This window comes from Dipodomys spectabilis, unplaced genomic scaffold, assembly GCF_019054845.1.
Source record: "Dipodomys spectabilis isolate Male_0828 unplaced genomic scaffold, ASM1905484v1 ptg000095l, whole genome shotgun sequence".
Taxonomy (NCBI): Eukaryota; Metazoa; Chordata; class Mammalia; order Rodentia; family Heteromyidae; genus Dipodomys; species Dipodomys spectabilis.
This window is the reverse complement of record NW_024870772.1, coordinates 18,760,899-18,777,127: the sequence shown is the minus strand read 5'-3', so window position 1 is coordinate 18,777,127 and position 16,229 is coordinate 18,760,899. Positions and strand designations below refer to the sequence as shown.

The 16,229-nt window shown below is 37.8% G+C and overlaps 1 protein-coding gene across 3 annotated transcripts in view; it reads right to left on the bottom strand.

Annotated features, from left to right (window-relative positions):
- The window catches only part of Dgkh (diacylglycerol kinase eta), a 156,581-nt gene that overhangs the window by 18,679 nt on the left and 121,673 nt on the right, over positions 1–16,229 (bottom strand). For all 3 annotated transcript variants that reach the window (XM_042685727.1, XM_042685728.1, XM_042685729.1), the window contains 8 exons: positions 15,591–15,690; positions 12,900–13,173; positions 10,781–10,903; positions 6,773–6,904; positions 4,312–4,429; positions 3,197–3,307; positions 2,966–3,062; positions 921–1,028 (listed from right to left, as the gene is read on the bottom strand). In XM_042685727.1, coding sequence (XP_042541661.1) covers positions 921–1,028; positions 2,966–3,062; positions 3,197–3,307; positions 4,312–4,429; positions 6,773–6,904; positions 10,781–10,903; positions 12,900–13,173; positions 15,591–15,690 — 1,063 coding nt within the window. The remainder of the gene's footprint in view (positions 1–920; positions 1,029–2,965; positions 3,063–3,196; positions 3,308–4,311; positions 4,430–6,772; positions 6,905–10,780; positions 10,904–12,899; positions 13,174–15,590; positions 15,691–16,229) is intronic.

The window sequence follows — 16,229 nt, the reverse complement described above, 5'->3', positions numbered from 1 at the left end:
AAGAACTTTGCAGATGTGATTAAATGATAGACCTTGACATGGGTGGATGGAACAGGATGCTGTGGGGGCCCAATGTCATCACAAGGTCATTAAAAGTGAACAAAGAAGGCAGGACAGGAGACCTCGGCAACAGAGTCTGAGATGTATTCAACCTGCCTTGTTAGCTTAGAAGACAAAGGAAGAAATGAGGGTAACCTCTAAAAGTTGGGAAGAACAACAAATATATAGTCCCCCCAGAGCCTCCAAAAAGGACACAGCCCAGCTGACACCTTAATTTTAAGCCCAGGGAGACCATGTCAGACTTAGCACACAGAGCTGTAAGATGATACACATGTGTTAAGTTGCTAAATTTGTGTTGATTTGTTATAGCAGTGGAAGATTAATACCACCATGAAGTTACAAAGTAAAAAACTTCTCTTTTTAGCTCCTAAATTTCCTTTTCCAAAGTAGATTTCTTTTGTCTTTACCCCCGCCTCCCCAAAAATCATCACTTACATCTCAGGATAAGAATTAAAGAGTATATCCATGAAAGCTTGTTGACATAGATTCTTTTTTTTTTTTTTTTTGGGTCCAGTTGTGGGGCCTGAACTCTGAGCCTGGGCGCTGTCCCTCAGCTCTTCAGCTCAAGGCTAGCGCTCTACCACTTGAGCCACAGCACCACTTCTGGCTTTTTTCTTTTTGCTTATGTGGTGCTAAGGAATCGAACCCAGGGCCTCATGCATGCAAGGCAAGCACTCTACCACTGAGCCACCTTCCCAGCCCCGATTCTTAAACAAATCTGTTCTATGCCTCATCTTCCTAGTGTAAATTATCCTAAAATAAAACTAAATTAATAGGAAAATGTACATTTTCTAAACAAAAAGAGAAGTATTCCTTTATTGTTGAGGAGGCAAACTCTTGACAGCTGCTATACTACTTACATCATCCTCTTTGGTTCCACCCCAGAAGTTGGTACCTCCGGCATAGCTGGGGATGTTCAGCACAGCGATGCCTTGCAGACTGGGAAGAGGTATATACTGCCCATCACACTGCAAGGCAAAAGGCTGCGAGGTCAGATGGAAAAGCAAAAACATTCCTTTACTAAGATACTAAAAGACTTAAGACTCAGGGGAGAGAGAGCAAAGTATAAGGATTGTTCTCTTGTAAACACATTCCTACACATGACAAAGGATTCAACCTTATTTTTTCTTAATTAAAAATTTTTGAAAGTATACATAAATAAAGCAGAAATTGTTACAGAAAACTGAATCTTTTTTTAAAAAGGAGGGTTTTTTTTCCCTCCCCAGGCCAGAACACATTTTCCCTTTGAATCTTGTTTCTCCCTCATATTATGGTCCTCCTCACTACGCCTGTTTCAGGCATCCTGCAGGAAGTGGACTGTGGAAGGGCAGGCACTGGTCCTGCCCCTGGCACCCTGTGCCTCTCATGACCCCTGGCACACTGATAATATTCTATAATAACTATATTATGTTCTATGAGTGGTGAGGCTCACACTGAGTGCTAGCTGGGTGACTCCAGTGACGCCCAGCAACCTGGAAAGTAGAAATCAGAAAGGTCACAGTTCAAGGCCAATCCAGGCAAAGAATTTACAAAGTCCTATATCTCAACCAATATCTGGGTACACACCTGTCACCTAGCTACTTGGGAGATTAAGATGGGAAGGACTGCAGTTTCAGGCCAGCATAGACAAATGGTCGATGATTTTGTTTGATTGTGGACTAATATACATTTTTCTGAGCATGTTTTTAAGGCAGACAAGACTAAGCTATGATGTTTGATAGTTTAGGTGCAATCATAAACCTTTCCACTTATTGTATTTTCATCTTTACAGTTGGTTTATTAATCCTGTCATAAGTTGAGGAGCATCTGTGCTTACCAAATTATGCTAAAGAACTATGTACCTGTATGTTTCTGCCCCAAAACAGGGTTAGGTACTGCATTGAACACTTAGGGTAAAAGACAGGATACAACTTCTTATGTGTTCTTGAGGAATGTGGCTGACTGGGGAAATAGATCGCCTCGGTTGCTTGGAGATGGGACTATGGAGGATAGCACTTTGAAATGTGAGCCTCCCCAGTAATTTCTATCTGATTTATCAAATCATGACAAATCAACCCACCTAACTGCAGTTGTATTTTTTTTTTTTTAGTGAAAAAGTAATGGGCTTAACTTTACTATGACATTCTGTCAATAAGCGACCTGGGTACCTCTTCCAGCCCACATTCCAATGTTATAATTCCAAATTATAATGCTCAGATTACAGCATTTATGACTCTGTATGAATGGTTTGCTTTAACTTAAAAGAAGGATATAAGCTAGGAAAGGCATGTCTTTCATCCAAAATAGGGGGCTCAAAAATTACTTGATCTGAGGATCAAGGTTCTAAACCAATCCAGGGCAGGAAAAGTCCAGGAGATTCCAGTTAACCCCAAAAAGCTAGAAGTAGAGCTGTGGCTCAAGTTTTAGAATATTAGCCTTCAGCACAAAAACTCAGGGATAACTCTCAGCCCTGAGTTCAAATCCCTGGACTGGCACAAGAGAAGAGTAATAATAATATTTTAATTATTAATAATTTTAATGTTATTAACAATAAATTATATAAAGTAAAAATTGTATTTATTATAAAAGTTATCTTCAGGGATTTGTGAAGTTTGGGGGAGTACTGAGTTAGGAAACTTAACTGAAGACTTTCTGTCCATGACAGACCCTATGTTTAATGCAGTCCCCTGATCCACTTTGTTGTGGGACACTGGTGCACTAAAGTAGCCCCACTTTCCAGAGTTAATGACACTGTTCACATGCAGTGCCTGAACTTCTTTAGTATCAAGGTGACCCCTACTTCCATTTTTATCCATCAACATTTAATCACAAATCAAGAGAAATTTAGGCTCAATTAGCTCTCATGTATAAAATTCTTTTTATAAGTAAGATCATTTGAAATGTACTGCCTTCAGAATGCACTTACCTCAAGTTGAACCCTTTGTTCTAAATTCTTGTAGGATCTCTGTAATAATTCCCGAGTACCAAGGACTCCATACCACATCAAGTTTTTGGTTCGGCTCCTGAAAACAAATATTGGTGAGCCATCTCAAGAAATTTGATTCATTACACCCCTTAAAGGCAGAGCAAGCACAAGAGACAATAAATGAAATTCAAGTAAAATCTCCTTCCTGTAATAACATTATTTTGAAGTTACCTGCATTTTTCAGGGTGCTCCTCTCTCTTATTATTAAATTCTAATGAAATTTTGGCATCTAATCCAATTCCAAAGTAATTGTTCATGACACATTTTTCTGAATAGCCATCTCTATGTAAATAAGGGAAAGTACATAAAAGTTAATTTCAGGTTGATTATAGAAATTACAATTTGTTCACAAAAGAGAATTCAAATCCACTTTACACTTCCATTTCTTGCAGAAGATTGCGAAGTTCAGCAGAAATCACATGACCTATATGTGTTAAGTTATGTGCACAAGAATAGTACATGTGATACAAGACAACACAAAGGCCATACCTTACTTTCATACTAAACTTCAACAAGCTGGAGTCTATCTGTCTCCTAAATAGGTGGCTCATCATATGGGCAAACGAGGACTTGGGGAGGGTCTTGTAGCCAGGTGGCTATAGCATTCTTTTTGAACATTAGAAAGTCCCTTCTTCCACTTCCACTTTTAACAATGAACAAAATTTATTGTGCAAAAAAGCTACTAGAATTAATCTATTCTTTTAAATATTTCCTGAAGTTTAAAATGTAGCACTGTCTATATGGAGTGTGATTGTAAAAATGAGATAAAAGTGAAAATGAAAAGCTGGGCTTGGTGGTACATGTCTGTAACCCCAGCACTCAGGAGGATGAGTCAGGAGGATCATGAATTCAAGGCCAGCCTGAGATATCCAGTGAGATGTTGCCTCAAAAGAAAAAATAAAAAGAAGTAGCTGGCAAAAAAATGTTTTAGAAAAATTTTGAGAAGAAAAGAAATCAAAGTGGTAAGAAAATCTAGGTGCTGGTGTGGAAAGATTGGTTTGATGAGAGTGGTAAGAAGAATATCATGAACACTAGTTTAAGGAAACTGTAGGTAAGAGACTCCAGGGAAAAATGAATGCCAGAATGTTACTCTAAAAGGAAATAAGAGGGCCCTGGAGTCCAGTAAATTTCAAGGGCTCAAAGTCCTCATTATTATCTGAAATTTCAAAGATTTTCTGATCTCTTCTTTCATATATAAAGCCGTATAAATGGTAACACATTCAAAATTTATAAACAATGGAAAGAAGAAAAGCCAAAACAAAGTAATCAAGAAAGCACTGCCTTACATTGAATCTAGGTCAGGGTCGATAAACGGTGTTGCACCAAAAGGATCGATGTTTGCTAGTAGCATTTTGTTGATGATAGAGCTCCCAGCAATAGAGGCAGCTAATCCTGCTCTTAAACCTGAGCAGAAAGAAAAGCACAGACAGGAACACATGTGAAGACAGAACCCATCCATTCCAGTTCATCACAAACAGCTTGCTCCTAAAGTAGGGTTTTCTGGGCCAGCTCATCTCATTAACCAAAACTAAGAACTATGCTATTTATGAGTATGGGGCCTCTGAAACTCTCAAATATCTAGACATGATTATAAAGAATTAAGGAGAAGGCTGGCCACTCACACCTGTAATCTAGCTACTTAAGAGGTTGAGCTCTGAGGATCGTTGTTCAAGTCAACCCAGTCCATGAGACTCATTTCCAATTAGCAGCCAAAAAGCTGAAAGAGATGAGGCTCAAGTGGTTGAATACCAATCTTCATTTAAAAAAGCCAAGCCAGAGCTTGAGGTTTTGAGTTCAAGGCTCAGTACCTGTACCAGTACAAAAAAAAATAAGTAAATAAGGACTTTGAAAGGATTGCTTGGAGCAAACAATACTATGGGGTCTATGAGGAATTTACAATAAAGACTGAATTACCTTAAATCACAGAGTTATCCCATTCATATTCACAAAGCACAGATAATAATATGCAATTTAAAAACCTAAGAGAATTAAGAACGTTAAAAACTCAGAGCTGAGTTTTCAAAGAACATAGTTTTGAATATAAAAAAAGTTATCCTTCATGTCAATATGCAAACATCAAATGCCTATCAACTGGATTCTCCTAATTCATTATGGTATTCAAGGTTACTGAATTTTATGATCTACATAACTTAATATGAAGGCTATCAACACAAGCCTGAGAAGCAGGTCAAGTGACAGGGGCCACAGGAGATAAACAAAAAGGATAGAAGAGTGAACAAAAAGCATGCCACACTATTGGGAAACACTAGAAAATTAGAAAAACAGGACTTTGCAAAACCTCCTACTCTCAACAATGCATTCTTCTTACTGGGTTATTATCATCCATTATTTTATTTCATTTCATTTATTTTTTTGTAAGTCATGGGCCTTGAACTTGGGGCCTGAGTACTGTCCCTGAGTTTTTCTGCTCAAGGCTATCACTCTACCATTTTGAACTACAGTGCTACTTCTAGTTTTCTGGTGGTTAATTGGAGATAAGAGTCTCAGAATTTCCTGTTCAGGCTGACTTTGAATCTCAATCCTCAAATTTCAGCCTCCTGAGTAGCTAGGATTATAGGTGTGAGCCACCAGCACCCAGCTTTTACCCATTGCTTAAACTAGTAGTATGTAGTTGGTTATAAAATAATCAGGATGGGTAGAGACTGTGAAGATCAAGGTTGGAAGCCAACCTAGATCTTTTTCAGTCCTACTTGGAAAATATTTACATTAAAAAAAAGGCTGGGAATGTGGCTCAAATGTGACATACTGAATTCAAACTAGATTATCCAGGGTTGAAGGGGAATGTAGAGGTAAAAAGCCATCTCCTATCTGCCCTACAGGAACTCATTCCTTTTCATGTCTAAATAATAATCCAGTGTGTGTATATACTTCTTGTCAATCTATGCATCACCTCATGTATATTTGGGTTATTTCCCCTTTGAATTTTTAATAGTCATGGAAAAGTTCTCATTTAGAAATAATTTTCAGTTCTCTTGGATAATATACCTAGTATATTGATTGACTGATTTTATGATAACTCTCTGTTCAATTTTTTTAAAGTGTCAACATGCCTTTCAGAAGGACTGCACCATTTTACATTTTGCTTACATAAGTGGAAATACCTATTCAGCTCCACAGCAATTTTGTCACATCCTTGCCAAAATTTGTTATTCAATCAAAGTCTATCTCAGCTGCATCAAATAAGCTGGCACAGTGTATTTTTGCTTCCACTCACCTCAAAATATTTTCTCTAGTTTCCTCTTTAACTTTTTCTTTGACCTATACCTGTCCACATACCTGACCTATACCTGTTTATTCCCCAAATCTTATTTTCTTATTGATTCCTACTTTTACTCCATTGTGGTGGGAGAACATATTTTTAGGCTAAAAATGTCTATAGAAAGATGAATGGCTTAAACCCAAATGGAAGCTGCAAAGATACGTAAAGGTCATTAACAGTTAAAAATCAAATTTACTTTAAGTACTTAATAATTCAGAATCCTAGGCCAAACGCTAAAACTGAGAATTTCCCAGGGCAAGGCCCAGAGACAGTAAGTTTTAATATTTCCTACCTGTTTATCACATATAGAAGAAATTCAGGACCTGGATTTTTACAGCCAAGTACACCAGGGACATTCTCTTAAAGGTATGTTTATCTTTAAGACTACATTTCTATAGTTCATGAAAGTAAATACACATTTTCACAGACAGACTTAAAAATAGACCATGTTTCAGAATCTGTATTACCTGGGCAAATTATTCTAGTATTGAGAACTGGGAGGTTTTCTTTGGTGGCAGTCACTGCGGACCCAGGAACAGAATCAGTGTGGGGACAGCCACGATATGCCCTGGCATCTGGAGACCGAGGCGCAGTTCTGACTGTTGGCAAAAAGTCCACATTATAAAAATAATGACGATAATACTGTCTTAATGGTATTATACTACATAAGTTTCATTTACATATACAATATACTTCATATTAAAAATTACACGTATTAAAATTATGTATTTACTTGGTTATACGTTATTTTTATGTACAATGATATATCGATAAAGGCATAAGACAAGCAAACATCTGTAAGTTTGAGACATGAAAAAACAAAATATCTATTTTAAAATCAATCACTGGGAGTGAAAATATTAGTGTACTTATCTATTCTTTGGCTATTTCATTTTCATTTTGTTAAGATACTCTGGAAGGAACCAACTGAGGCAGATGTCCTGGTCTCTGATCTGAAACTGATGACGTTCAATAGAATATAGATGTCTATCATAACTAAAATCCAGTACACTCAAGTTGAATGTGGCTATCCCACATTGAAAGACAACTAGAAAATCTGAAGCCTGATGATTCTGAAAATGACACATATGTGTTCATATGTACACTACAAATATAAGCCTTTTCCTATTGAGTGAATGATATTTAACTGATGTAACTCCCAGGGCTAAGCGTGAAACAGGAATTAATCATGTTCCTAAAAATAGAAGGAAACATAGTATTTATTTTCAAATCCATGTACTTTCCCTACCCTTCTCAATGATTTATTCAAAATGATGATCTACCTCAGTTGTATTTTAATCTTGCAAAAGCATAGTGTATTTAAAAATTATCTGAAAACATAATTACACTCAAAGAAAACAACAAAAGGGAAGGTTTAATTCTGCCTAAACTGTATTAGCTTAAGGAAGTGCAAATAGTACCTTTAACTAATTTAGAAGCTATTGGAAGGTATTAAAAAAAACAGTAATACTCAAATTTAATTTTAAAGTACTCTAAAACTTAATTCTCTTCACTCTCTTTCAGATTAATTACAAACTAACTATATTAACCTTATACTTTATTGACTCTATTTAAAACAGTCCTGTTTCATTAAAGGAAAGTATCAGAATAGCCACTCTCTTCTCTTTCTTTCTTCACAAACGTGGCTTCTGGAGCTAATTTCTAACTTAAAAAAAACTTTTGATATTCATCTTTGATAAAAAGCAGGAACTGTAACAATGACTAAAACTAATGTTCTATTCCAAGTGATTAAATTAGTGTTTCTAGGTTCTTCGTAATTAAAATATCTCATTGATCACACAAATATACTGTACTTCTCTTATCTGAGACCTGCACATTGCCATAACATTTAATAATGATTAGGAAATGTGCTTCAACAAAGTAATAATTTTTTCCCAAAACTTCACTATAGACACACTTTCGCTATTGCTATTGATTTCCAATAGGCTGGCACTTCAATGAAAATTAAGATCAACTATGGTATCATTAAAGTCTCTTAAATCTACCCCTAGCATAATCCATCAAGTAAGTTTACATATGGTATACAGTCTTTTCTCATCTCAAAATATTGTCTCTAATTCCCTTCGTATTTTCTTAGGTGTAACCAGAGAAACACAAGGTTTGAAATCAAGTGAGAGACTGGTAGAGGAATGAAGGTTATGCAGTGTTTTTAGGACAGGATGCTATGAAGGGTACTTGTAGCACCATAGGGACAACACATAAAAGAAAAGCTCCACAGTAGGATTTATCTTAAAAGCAGTGAAAACCTGGTACAGAACTGCACTTACTTATTTAGGCAGTAGTGGAGATTGAACTCATGAAGATTGAACTCATGGAGATTGGGCTCATGAAAAGTTATCCCTTGTGTCATGTCAGACTTTTTGCTTCTGAACTGGTTTTTTAGATAGGGTTGTGAGTTTTTGGTCAGGTTGGCTTTGGAATTCAGTATTCCTATCTCTATCTCTTGAGTAACTGGGAGCACAGTTAAATGGACCACTACACTTGGCTTGTTTTACACACAGGCTCTTTTGGATTGTTTGTTCAGGCTGGCCTTGAAACGCAATTCTATCTCTTTCTTCTCAAGTAGCTAGGATTACAAAACATGCACTACTGCATGCAGCTGAAATTATTTGTTTTTGTTTTTTTTGGTCCGGTCGTGGGGCTTGTACTCTGGGCCTGGGCGCTGTCCCTCAGCTCTTCAGCTCAAGGCTAGCACTCTACCACTTGAGCCACAGCGCCACTTCCAGCTTTTTTCTTTTTGCTTATGTGGTGCTGAGGAATTGAACCCAGGGCCTCAGGCATGCAAGGCAAGCGCTCTACCACTGAGCCACCTTCCCGGCCCCACTTATTTGTTTTTTTAAGATAATTTTTCAATTGTTATTATAAAGATGATGTACAGAGCAGTTACAGTTACCTAAGACCGGGAATGAGTGCATCTCTTTTTGGAAAAAATTAGTTTTTCTCCCAGTTTTTCTCTTGGGTCCCACCCATAAGTTGTAGAGTTCATTTTCCACAGTGTCCAGTAAGTACCACTGATGCATTTGTTCACCCTGTGTCCCGCCATCTCTGTGTGGAACTGCTTTTTAAACCAATCATAAAGCACCACACAAATGCCAGTACTTGATATATATATATAATAGTGTCCTAATAGTTTCCTGGGCACTCATATATAGTAACTTACTTAACCTCGACAACAGCATTGGCATGTTATTTATAATCCATATTGTACAACGAGAAAACTACAGGGAGATTTTACACTGTCAGCTCAAGTCCATAGATAACAAATGTCAAAGAAAAAGTTAAATGAAAATCTCAATGCAAGTCTATAATTATAATGCAAGATATAATCATGTTGACTTTCCATGAGTAGCAGGAACTTACTTTCACATAAGCTCATCTTTACTAATACTTTCCTTTCTGCTTTGTTTGATCCCAGTAAACGAAAAACATTTTGCTTATACAACAAATATTAAAAGTACAAATTCATCTTCCATTGAAAACAAGGTAAGAGATTATTTTTCAAGCAATAATATTGATTTTTTTCTGGCAAGAATAATTTCAGAAAAGAAAGGTTATATTAATGTCCTGTGGGCTTAAAGTTTGATTTAGTGACAAGGAAAAACAGTCTAGAAGTCAGTCAATGAATCTCGAGGGCTGCTGAACCACTTATAGGCCAAATTTTGGGCCATAGGGACCTGAAGCTTCCCTACAACTCCTAAAGAAGACTGAAGACTAAAGTAGGGGTAGCTTAGGTGTTTCTTCCTCTTCCTATAGGAAAGCAAAGGTATTTATCTTTAATCCTGCTACCTTCTTTAGAGAATGTGTGAGAGGACTGTATAATAGTCTAAATAATCTGTTTCTTTTGTTACTTTAATGTTTGTGGAGAGCTAAATTTGAAGAGCCAAGTTTTAAGTTTCAAAAAACGTTTTCAAAAATAAAAACAAAGGGCTGGGAAGGTGGCTCCATGGCAGAGTGTTTACCTCACATGAATGAGGCCCTGGGTTCAATTCCTCAGCACCAGAAAAAAAAAAGCTGGAAGTGGTGCTGTGGCTCAAGTGGTAGATTGCTTGCCGTGAGATGAAGAGCTCAGGGACAAACAAAAACAAAAACAAAAACCCCAAAGAGCTGGATACTAGCACCTCAAGTCTGTAAGCCTAGCTACTTATGAGGCAAAGATCTCCATTTCAGGTTCAAAGCCAACTTGGACAAGAAAGTCTGTGAGTCTCTTATCTCCAATTAGCTACCAAAAGTCTATTAGTGGAATTGTGGCTCAAGTGATAAGAGTGCCAGCCTTGAGTGGAAGAAGCTAAGGACAGCACCAAGCCCAGTGTTCAAGCCCCAATACTGACACAACAAAGAAACAAATGAATATTAAACCACAAATAGTCCATTTTTACACTGATTTGCCTTTTGAAAACTAAAAGCAAAATGGCATCACCTTGAATTGCAAAACAATGGTGTCATAGTTTTCCTACCAGTGAGTGGCTCTCTGTTATCATCAGCTCTGGCTTCATCCTTAGGCCCATCTATGCCTGCTCCATGGGAATCGCAGGGCTGGCTAGCTGGCTCCCAGGGCCCGACTGTCGGCTCCTCCATCACTTTAAGTGGGAAGAAGATTTGTATGTTTGCATAAGTGAAAACCAACCCATTCATAGGCAACATACAATTAGGAAAGAAAAATTAAAAGATCAAAAAACTAGCAAATAAGTACTATGTGGTAATAAATTTGAGGGTGATGCTTGTAAGTATAGAGATAATAAAGTTGTTAAACTTAATATTTACAAGAATAAGAACTCCACAAAAACTTTACACAATGAAATGAAAGTTCTCTTATAAGATACAATCTTCGAAGAGTTTTTTGAACACTAATTACTCTTAATTAACTTTTTATCACCAAAATTCAAAGAGAAATGCATCCTATTAATATAAAAATTAAAATGTGGTAAAAGCTCATATATACTGTGGAAAGCAGAATAAACATTTAGAAAGTTATTGCTGAGAACATATTTCCTACCTTTGCAATGTAGTTAATTTAATATGATTTATTTTCTTTAAGAATTCAAGAGATTCTAATCAAGTAAAAGACATTTAAACTGTTAGAAATATTATTTGTCTTATGTAGATTAAAAATAGATGTGTGTGTGTGTGTGTGTGTATGTGTGAGTGTATGTCCTAGGACTGGTCCCTGAGTTTTTTCACTTAAGGATGGTGTTCTACTGCTTAAGTCACAGCTCCACTTTGGGCTTTTGAGTAGTTAATTGGAGATAAGAGACTCATGGAATTGCCTACCCAACGGCCTTCGAACTACCATCTTCAGATATCAGCTTCCAGAGTAGTTAGAATTATAAATAGGAGCCACTTGTGCCGGATTAAAAATACAAATATAAAAGCTGGGTGCCCAACAGCTCCTGCCTGTAATCCTAGCGACTCAAGAGGCTGAGATCTGAGGATCAGAGTTCAAAGCCAGCCCAGGCAGGCAAGTCTGTAAGACCCTTATCTCCAATTAATTTCAATGAAACACCAAAAAAAGCCTTGATTAGCTGTAGCTCAAGTGGTAGAGTGCTAGCATCGATCACAAAAAGCTCAGGGACAGTGTCTAGACCCAGAGTTCAAGCCCCAGGCCCAGCACCAAAAATAAATAAATAAATAAACAAATAAGTAAATTTAATTTTCTACTTTTTTTGGGAATGTAATCCTAGGAATGGAACCCATGGTCTCCTGTGCTAGGCAAGTTCACTACCACATGTCCAGCCCTCATCTTATTTCTGAGAATTAATGCGTCATTCATATTCTAGTCTTTGGTATTAAAACCATAAATAAAATTAAGTATAAATATCTTTTGGTAGATTTTTTTCTATCATATATATATATATATATTTTTTTTTTTTTTTTTTTTTTTTTTTCCTTTGCTGGTCATGGGGCCTGCACTCTGGGCCTGTCCCTCAGCTCTTTAGCTCAAGGCTATTGCTCTACCACTTGAGCCACAGTGCCACTTCTGGCTTTTTCTGCTTATGTGATGTTGAGGAATAGAACCCAAGGCCTCATGCATGCACTTCTGGCTTTTTCTGCTTATGTGATGCTGAGGAATAGAACCCAAGGCCTCATGCATGCAAGGCAAGCACTCTACCACCGAGCTACCTTCCCATGCTCTATCATATATTTTTTGACAGTGCTGGAATTTGAACTCAGGACAGCAAGCTTGCTAGGAAGGCAGGTGTTCTACCACTTGAACCATACTCTAAGCTCTTTTTGCTTTCATTATCTTTCTGTCTAAGGTTTTATTTCCCCACCCTTCCTACCAGCCTGGACTGTAGGTCTCCTGTTTACAGCCAGGTGCCTAGAGGACTGGTTCCTGCTACCAAGTCCAGTTTATTGGTTGATAAGAGAGGAATCTCACAAGTTTTTTTTTGCCTGGGTTGACCTCCAACAGCCAATTTTTCCCTATCACTGCTCCTGAGTAGCTAGCTTGTAGGTATAAGCAATCATGCCCAGCTTAAAATGCTTTTAAGCATGGGTGACCATCACAAAACTTCCACTGCACTTGCAACAGGAATGCCGCCAACTTCTCGCAGAGCTAATTTTGTGAACGTGTACCTTTTCCGGCCTCTTCAATGACTTGCCTCACTGCCTTCTTTAAACTGTTCGCACGTAGCATTATCTCCCTGGGTTTGACAGCTTTCTGGGAGGAGGGTTTTGTGATGTCATCCAAGAGCTGGTCTTTGCTTTCACACAAGGACTCTTCACTGGAAGATTCCACAGTATCTTCTTCTAGGATGGCAGGGCCCATGCCTGGGAGGACAGGAGCAGTCTGGCAATCTGTGTGCAAGGCTTGTAGCAGTTGTTCAAGCTTCTCATTGAGGACTGAACACTGGGAAACCAAAAAAGACAGCTATGAGCAAGGAATTCAAATGTGTGTGCCATTGTCAAATGCAATACAAGGATTGTATTATGTAAGATGTTCTGATTATCAGTCTAATCACTAAATAGAAAAGCACAAAAGTCAGTTATCACCTTTTATTTTATTTTCTTTCTGGGAGTATCTATTTTAACACTTGGTAGAGAGTTAAAGTAACAATTTAGAGGTGTTTGACTTGGAAGAAAAATTTATGTATGGATGCTTACTATTAACTATTAATTGTCTGTGTATATAACTTATATCTGGGACCTTGTAGAGTATATTCACCATTGAAAAATAACCTAATTCTTTGTAAACTCCTCCCGCCGCTTTTTTTTTTTTTCTTCTTCAGTAACAGGGCTTGAATCCCAGGCCTTGTGTTTGTTTGCTACCACTTAAGCCACACAAACCCTTATCACTTCTTGCTTTTCTTTTTAAAATTTTTTTTCTTTTTTGTTTTTGCTGGTCCTGGGGCTTGAACTCAGGGCCTGGGTGCTGTCCCTGAGCTTCTTTGTGCTCGAAGCTAACTTGAGCCACAGTGCTATTTCTGGTGTTTTCTGAGTAGTTTATTGAAGATAAGAGTCTCACAGACTTTCCTGTCTGGGCTGGCTCCGAACCACGATCCTCAGCTCTCAGCTGAGTAGCTAGGATTACAGGCATGAGCCACTGGCACCTGACTCACTTTTTGCTTTTATTTTGTTTTTGACATAAGACCTCACTAATTTAGCCTAAATTGGCCTCCAATTCTTGATCCTCCTGCTTCTGCCCCACCAGGTAGCTGGGATTACAGGCATGTACCAACATCCCTAGCTTAAACTTCTGAATTATACTTCTAGAATCGTTGAGACTCCATTCCACTTAAAATACTTAAAACCTACCTTTGCATATATATTTCTCTTAAAAGAATGCAACAAATATTTTACCATAAAGTGCTACAGTATATTAAAAAGTAATGCTACATGTAAAACACTAAAAACAATTTTTTTTAAAAGGAATTGGCTTATGGCACCATTTTCAGTGTTATTAGCCTCAGCTTAGCTGAACCTTGTCAAGATGTTCGAGTAGTGGTTTACAAAGGAGTGAACAAAAAAATAGGTTGCCTTGTCCAAGTGGCTCAGTACTATAATTTTAGCTACTCAGGAGGCTGAGATATGAGAATCAAAGTTTAAAACCAGACCAGGCAGTAAAGGCTGTTAGACTGTTAACTCCAATTATCCAGCAAAAAAAGCCAGAGTGGAACTGTTATTCAAGTAGTAGGGCACAAGTCTTAAGTGAGAAAGATAAGGGACAGTGCCCAGGCCCTGAGATCAAGACTTAATACTGGGACAAAAAGAAAATGAAAATGCACAGAAGTAAGGAAGAAAGAAGAGAGATATTGAAAGAATACCAAGAACTTGGCCCTTGGTTACTCTGCCTTTCTTGTTTGATGACAGGTGGGAGTGAAGTTAATATTGCCCCCTAGTGTACACACCTTTTGTCTCCACAGTCAATTTTCCAGTCCTTTCAGGACAGTCACAGTAGAAAATTTAGTGTCAACATGTAGCGAAGAGATAGCTTCTGATTTCTGAAGTTCTCCATAAATAGAATGGAATGCTTGGTCCCGTCATGGTACCTGAACTCTGGGCCTGCGTGCTGTCCCTCAGCTCTTCAGCTCAAGGCTAGTGCTCTACCACTTGAGCCACAGCGCCACTTCTGGCTTTTTTCTTTTTGCTTATATGGTGCTGAGGAATTAAACCCAGGGCCTCAGGCATGCAAGGCAAGCGCTCTACCACTGAGCCACTTTCCCAGCAGAATGGAATACTTGAAAAGTGTATGTTTATGTCCTTTCTATTCATCAAGCCACCATTTCTTTATAAACTCAAAGATACCCAAGTCTTTGTTAAATGGCTCTCCCATAAACTTAATGAAAGATGGTCACTTCGAGGGTCAATAAGCTATAGTTATTTTAGCATCAGAAAGCTCATGAAGGAGAAAATAGCAATGCAGGAAATGAACTTTTATAAGAGACCCAGGACCATATCTACAGTCCAAGGAATCCAAGCACCTGTGCTGGTAGGAAATGCACATTCTGAAGTCCACTTGGAAACAGAAAGCTGTTTCTCTCCACTAAAACCCACCTAACACAGCATCCTCCTCCAAAATGTCAATCACCGGAACTAAGACTGGCATTATAAAATTTGGTTTGTTATATATTTTGAACCATGCAGTTTTGTTACACAGTAAGGAAAACATGAACAAGAATACTTTCAAAATCCTCATATCTGATCAAAAAGTCATTTTTTCTCTTGCTTTAGGTGTCAAGGAAACCATCTAGCCAGTTCAGCTTTAGAACATGGCTCAATGTTGGCCTTGTGGGAACAAGTTGGCAGACCCTGAAGTGTCCCCCTTACTTTGCTGGCAACGGCTTCGGCTACCACTGCATTTTCCATCCTTTTGTCATATTCCTTCTCTACTTTGGCAACAAAGTCCTTTACAGTTTCGCAGAGAATCCTTTGAGGAAAGAAATTGTACAGTTCAGTAAACTTGGTTGATTTGCTCTATCTTATAAACACATGTAAAAATAAGCACAATTAGCTATACTAAAATACCTAGATCACTGGTATATAAGTGTGTCCTTTTATCCACTGTGTAATATGCCGTAGATGAGTTTAGGACCTTCTTTGTTGTTATTTGTTTTCTTCACTGTATTTTTTGCCTTTTCTTTTTATTGGTACTGTGGATGGAACCCAGGACACTGCACTTGCTAGGTAAGTGCTTTGCCACTGAGTTACATCCCAGCGCAAGTTTAGGACCTTCTAAGCGAGGATTAGATATATGGATAAACTCTGCTCTCTGTAATTAACAGTAATGTTAAATTTTAACAAGCCTTTCTGAAGCTTTGAAAGTCTTAGAACAGTACTTTCAGATCCCTTTAAAAAATCATGCAGAGCCAGGTGCAAATGGCTCACATTTGTAATCCTGAGGCTGAGATCTGAGGATTGATGTTCAAAATCAGCCAAAGCAGGAAAGTCTATAAAATCCTTATCTAC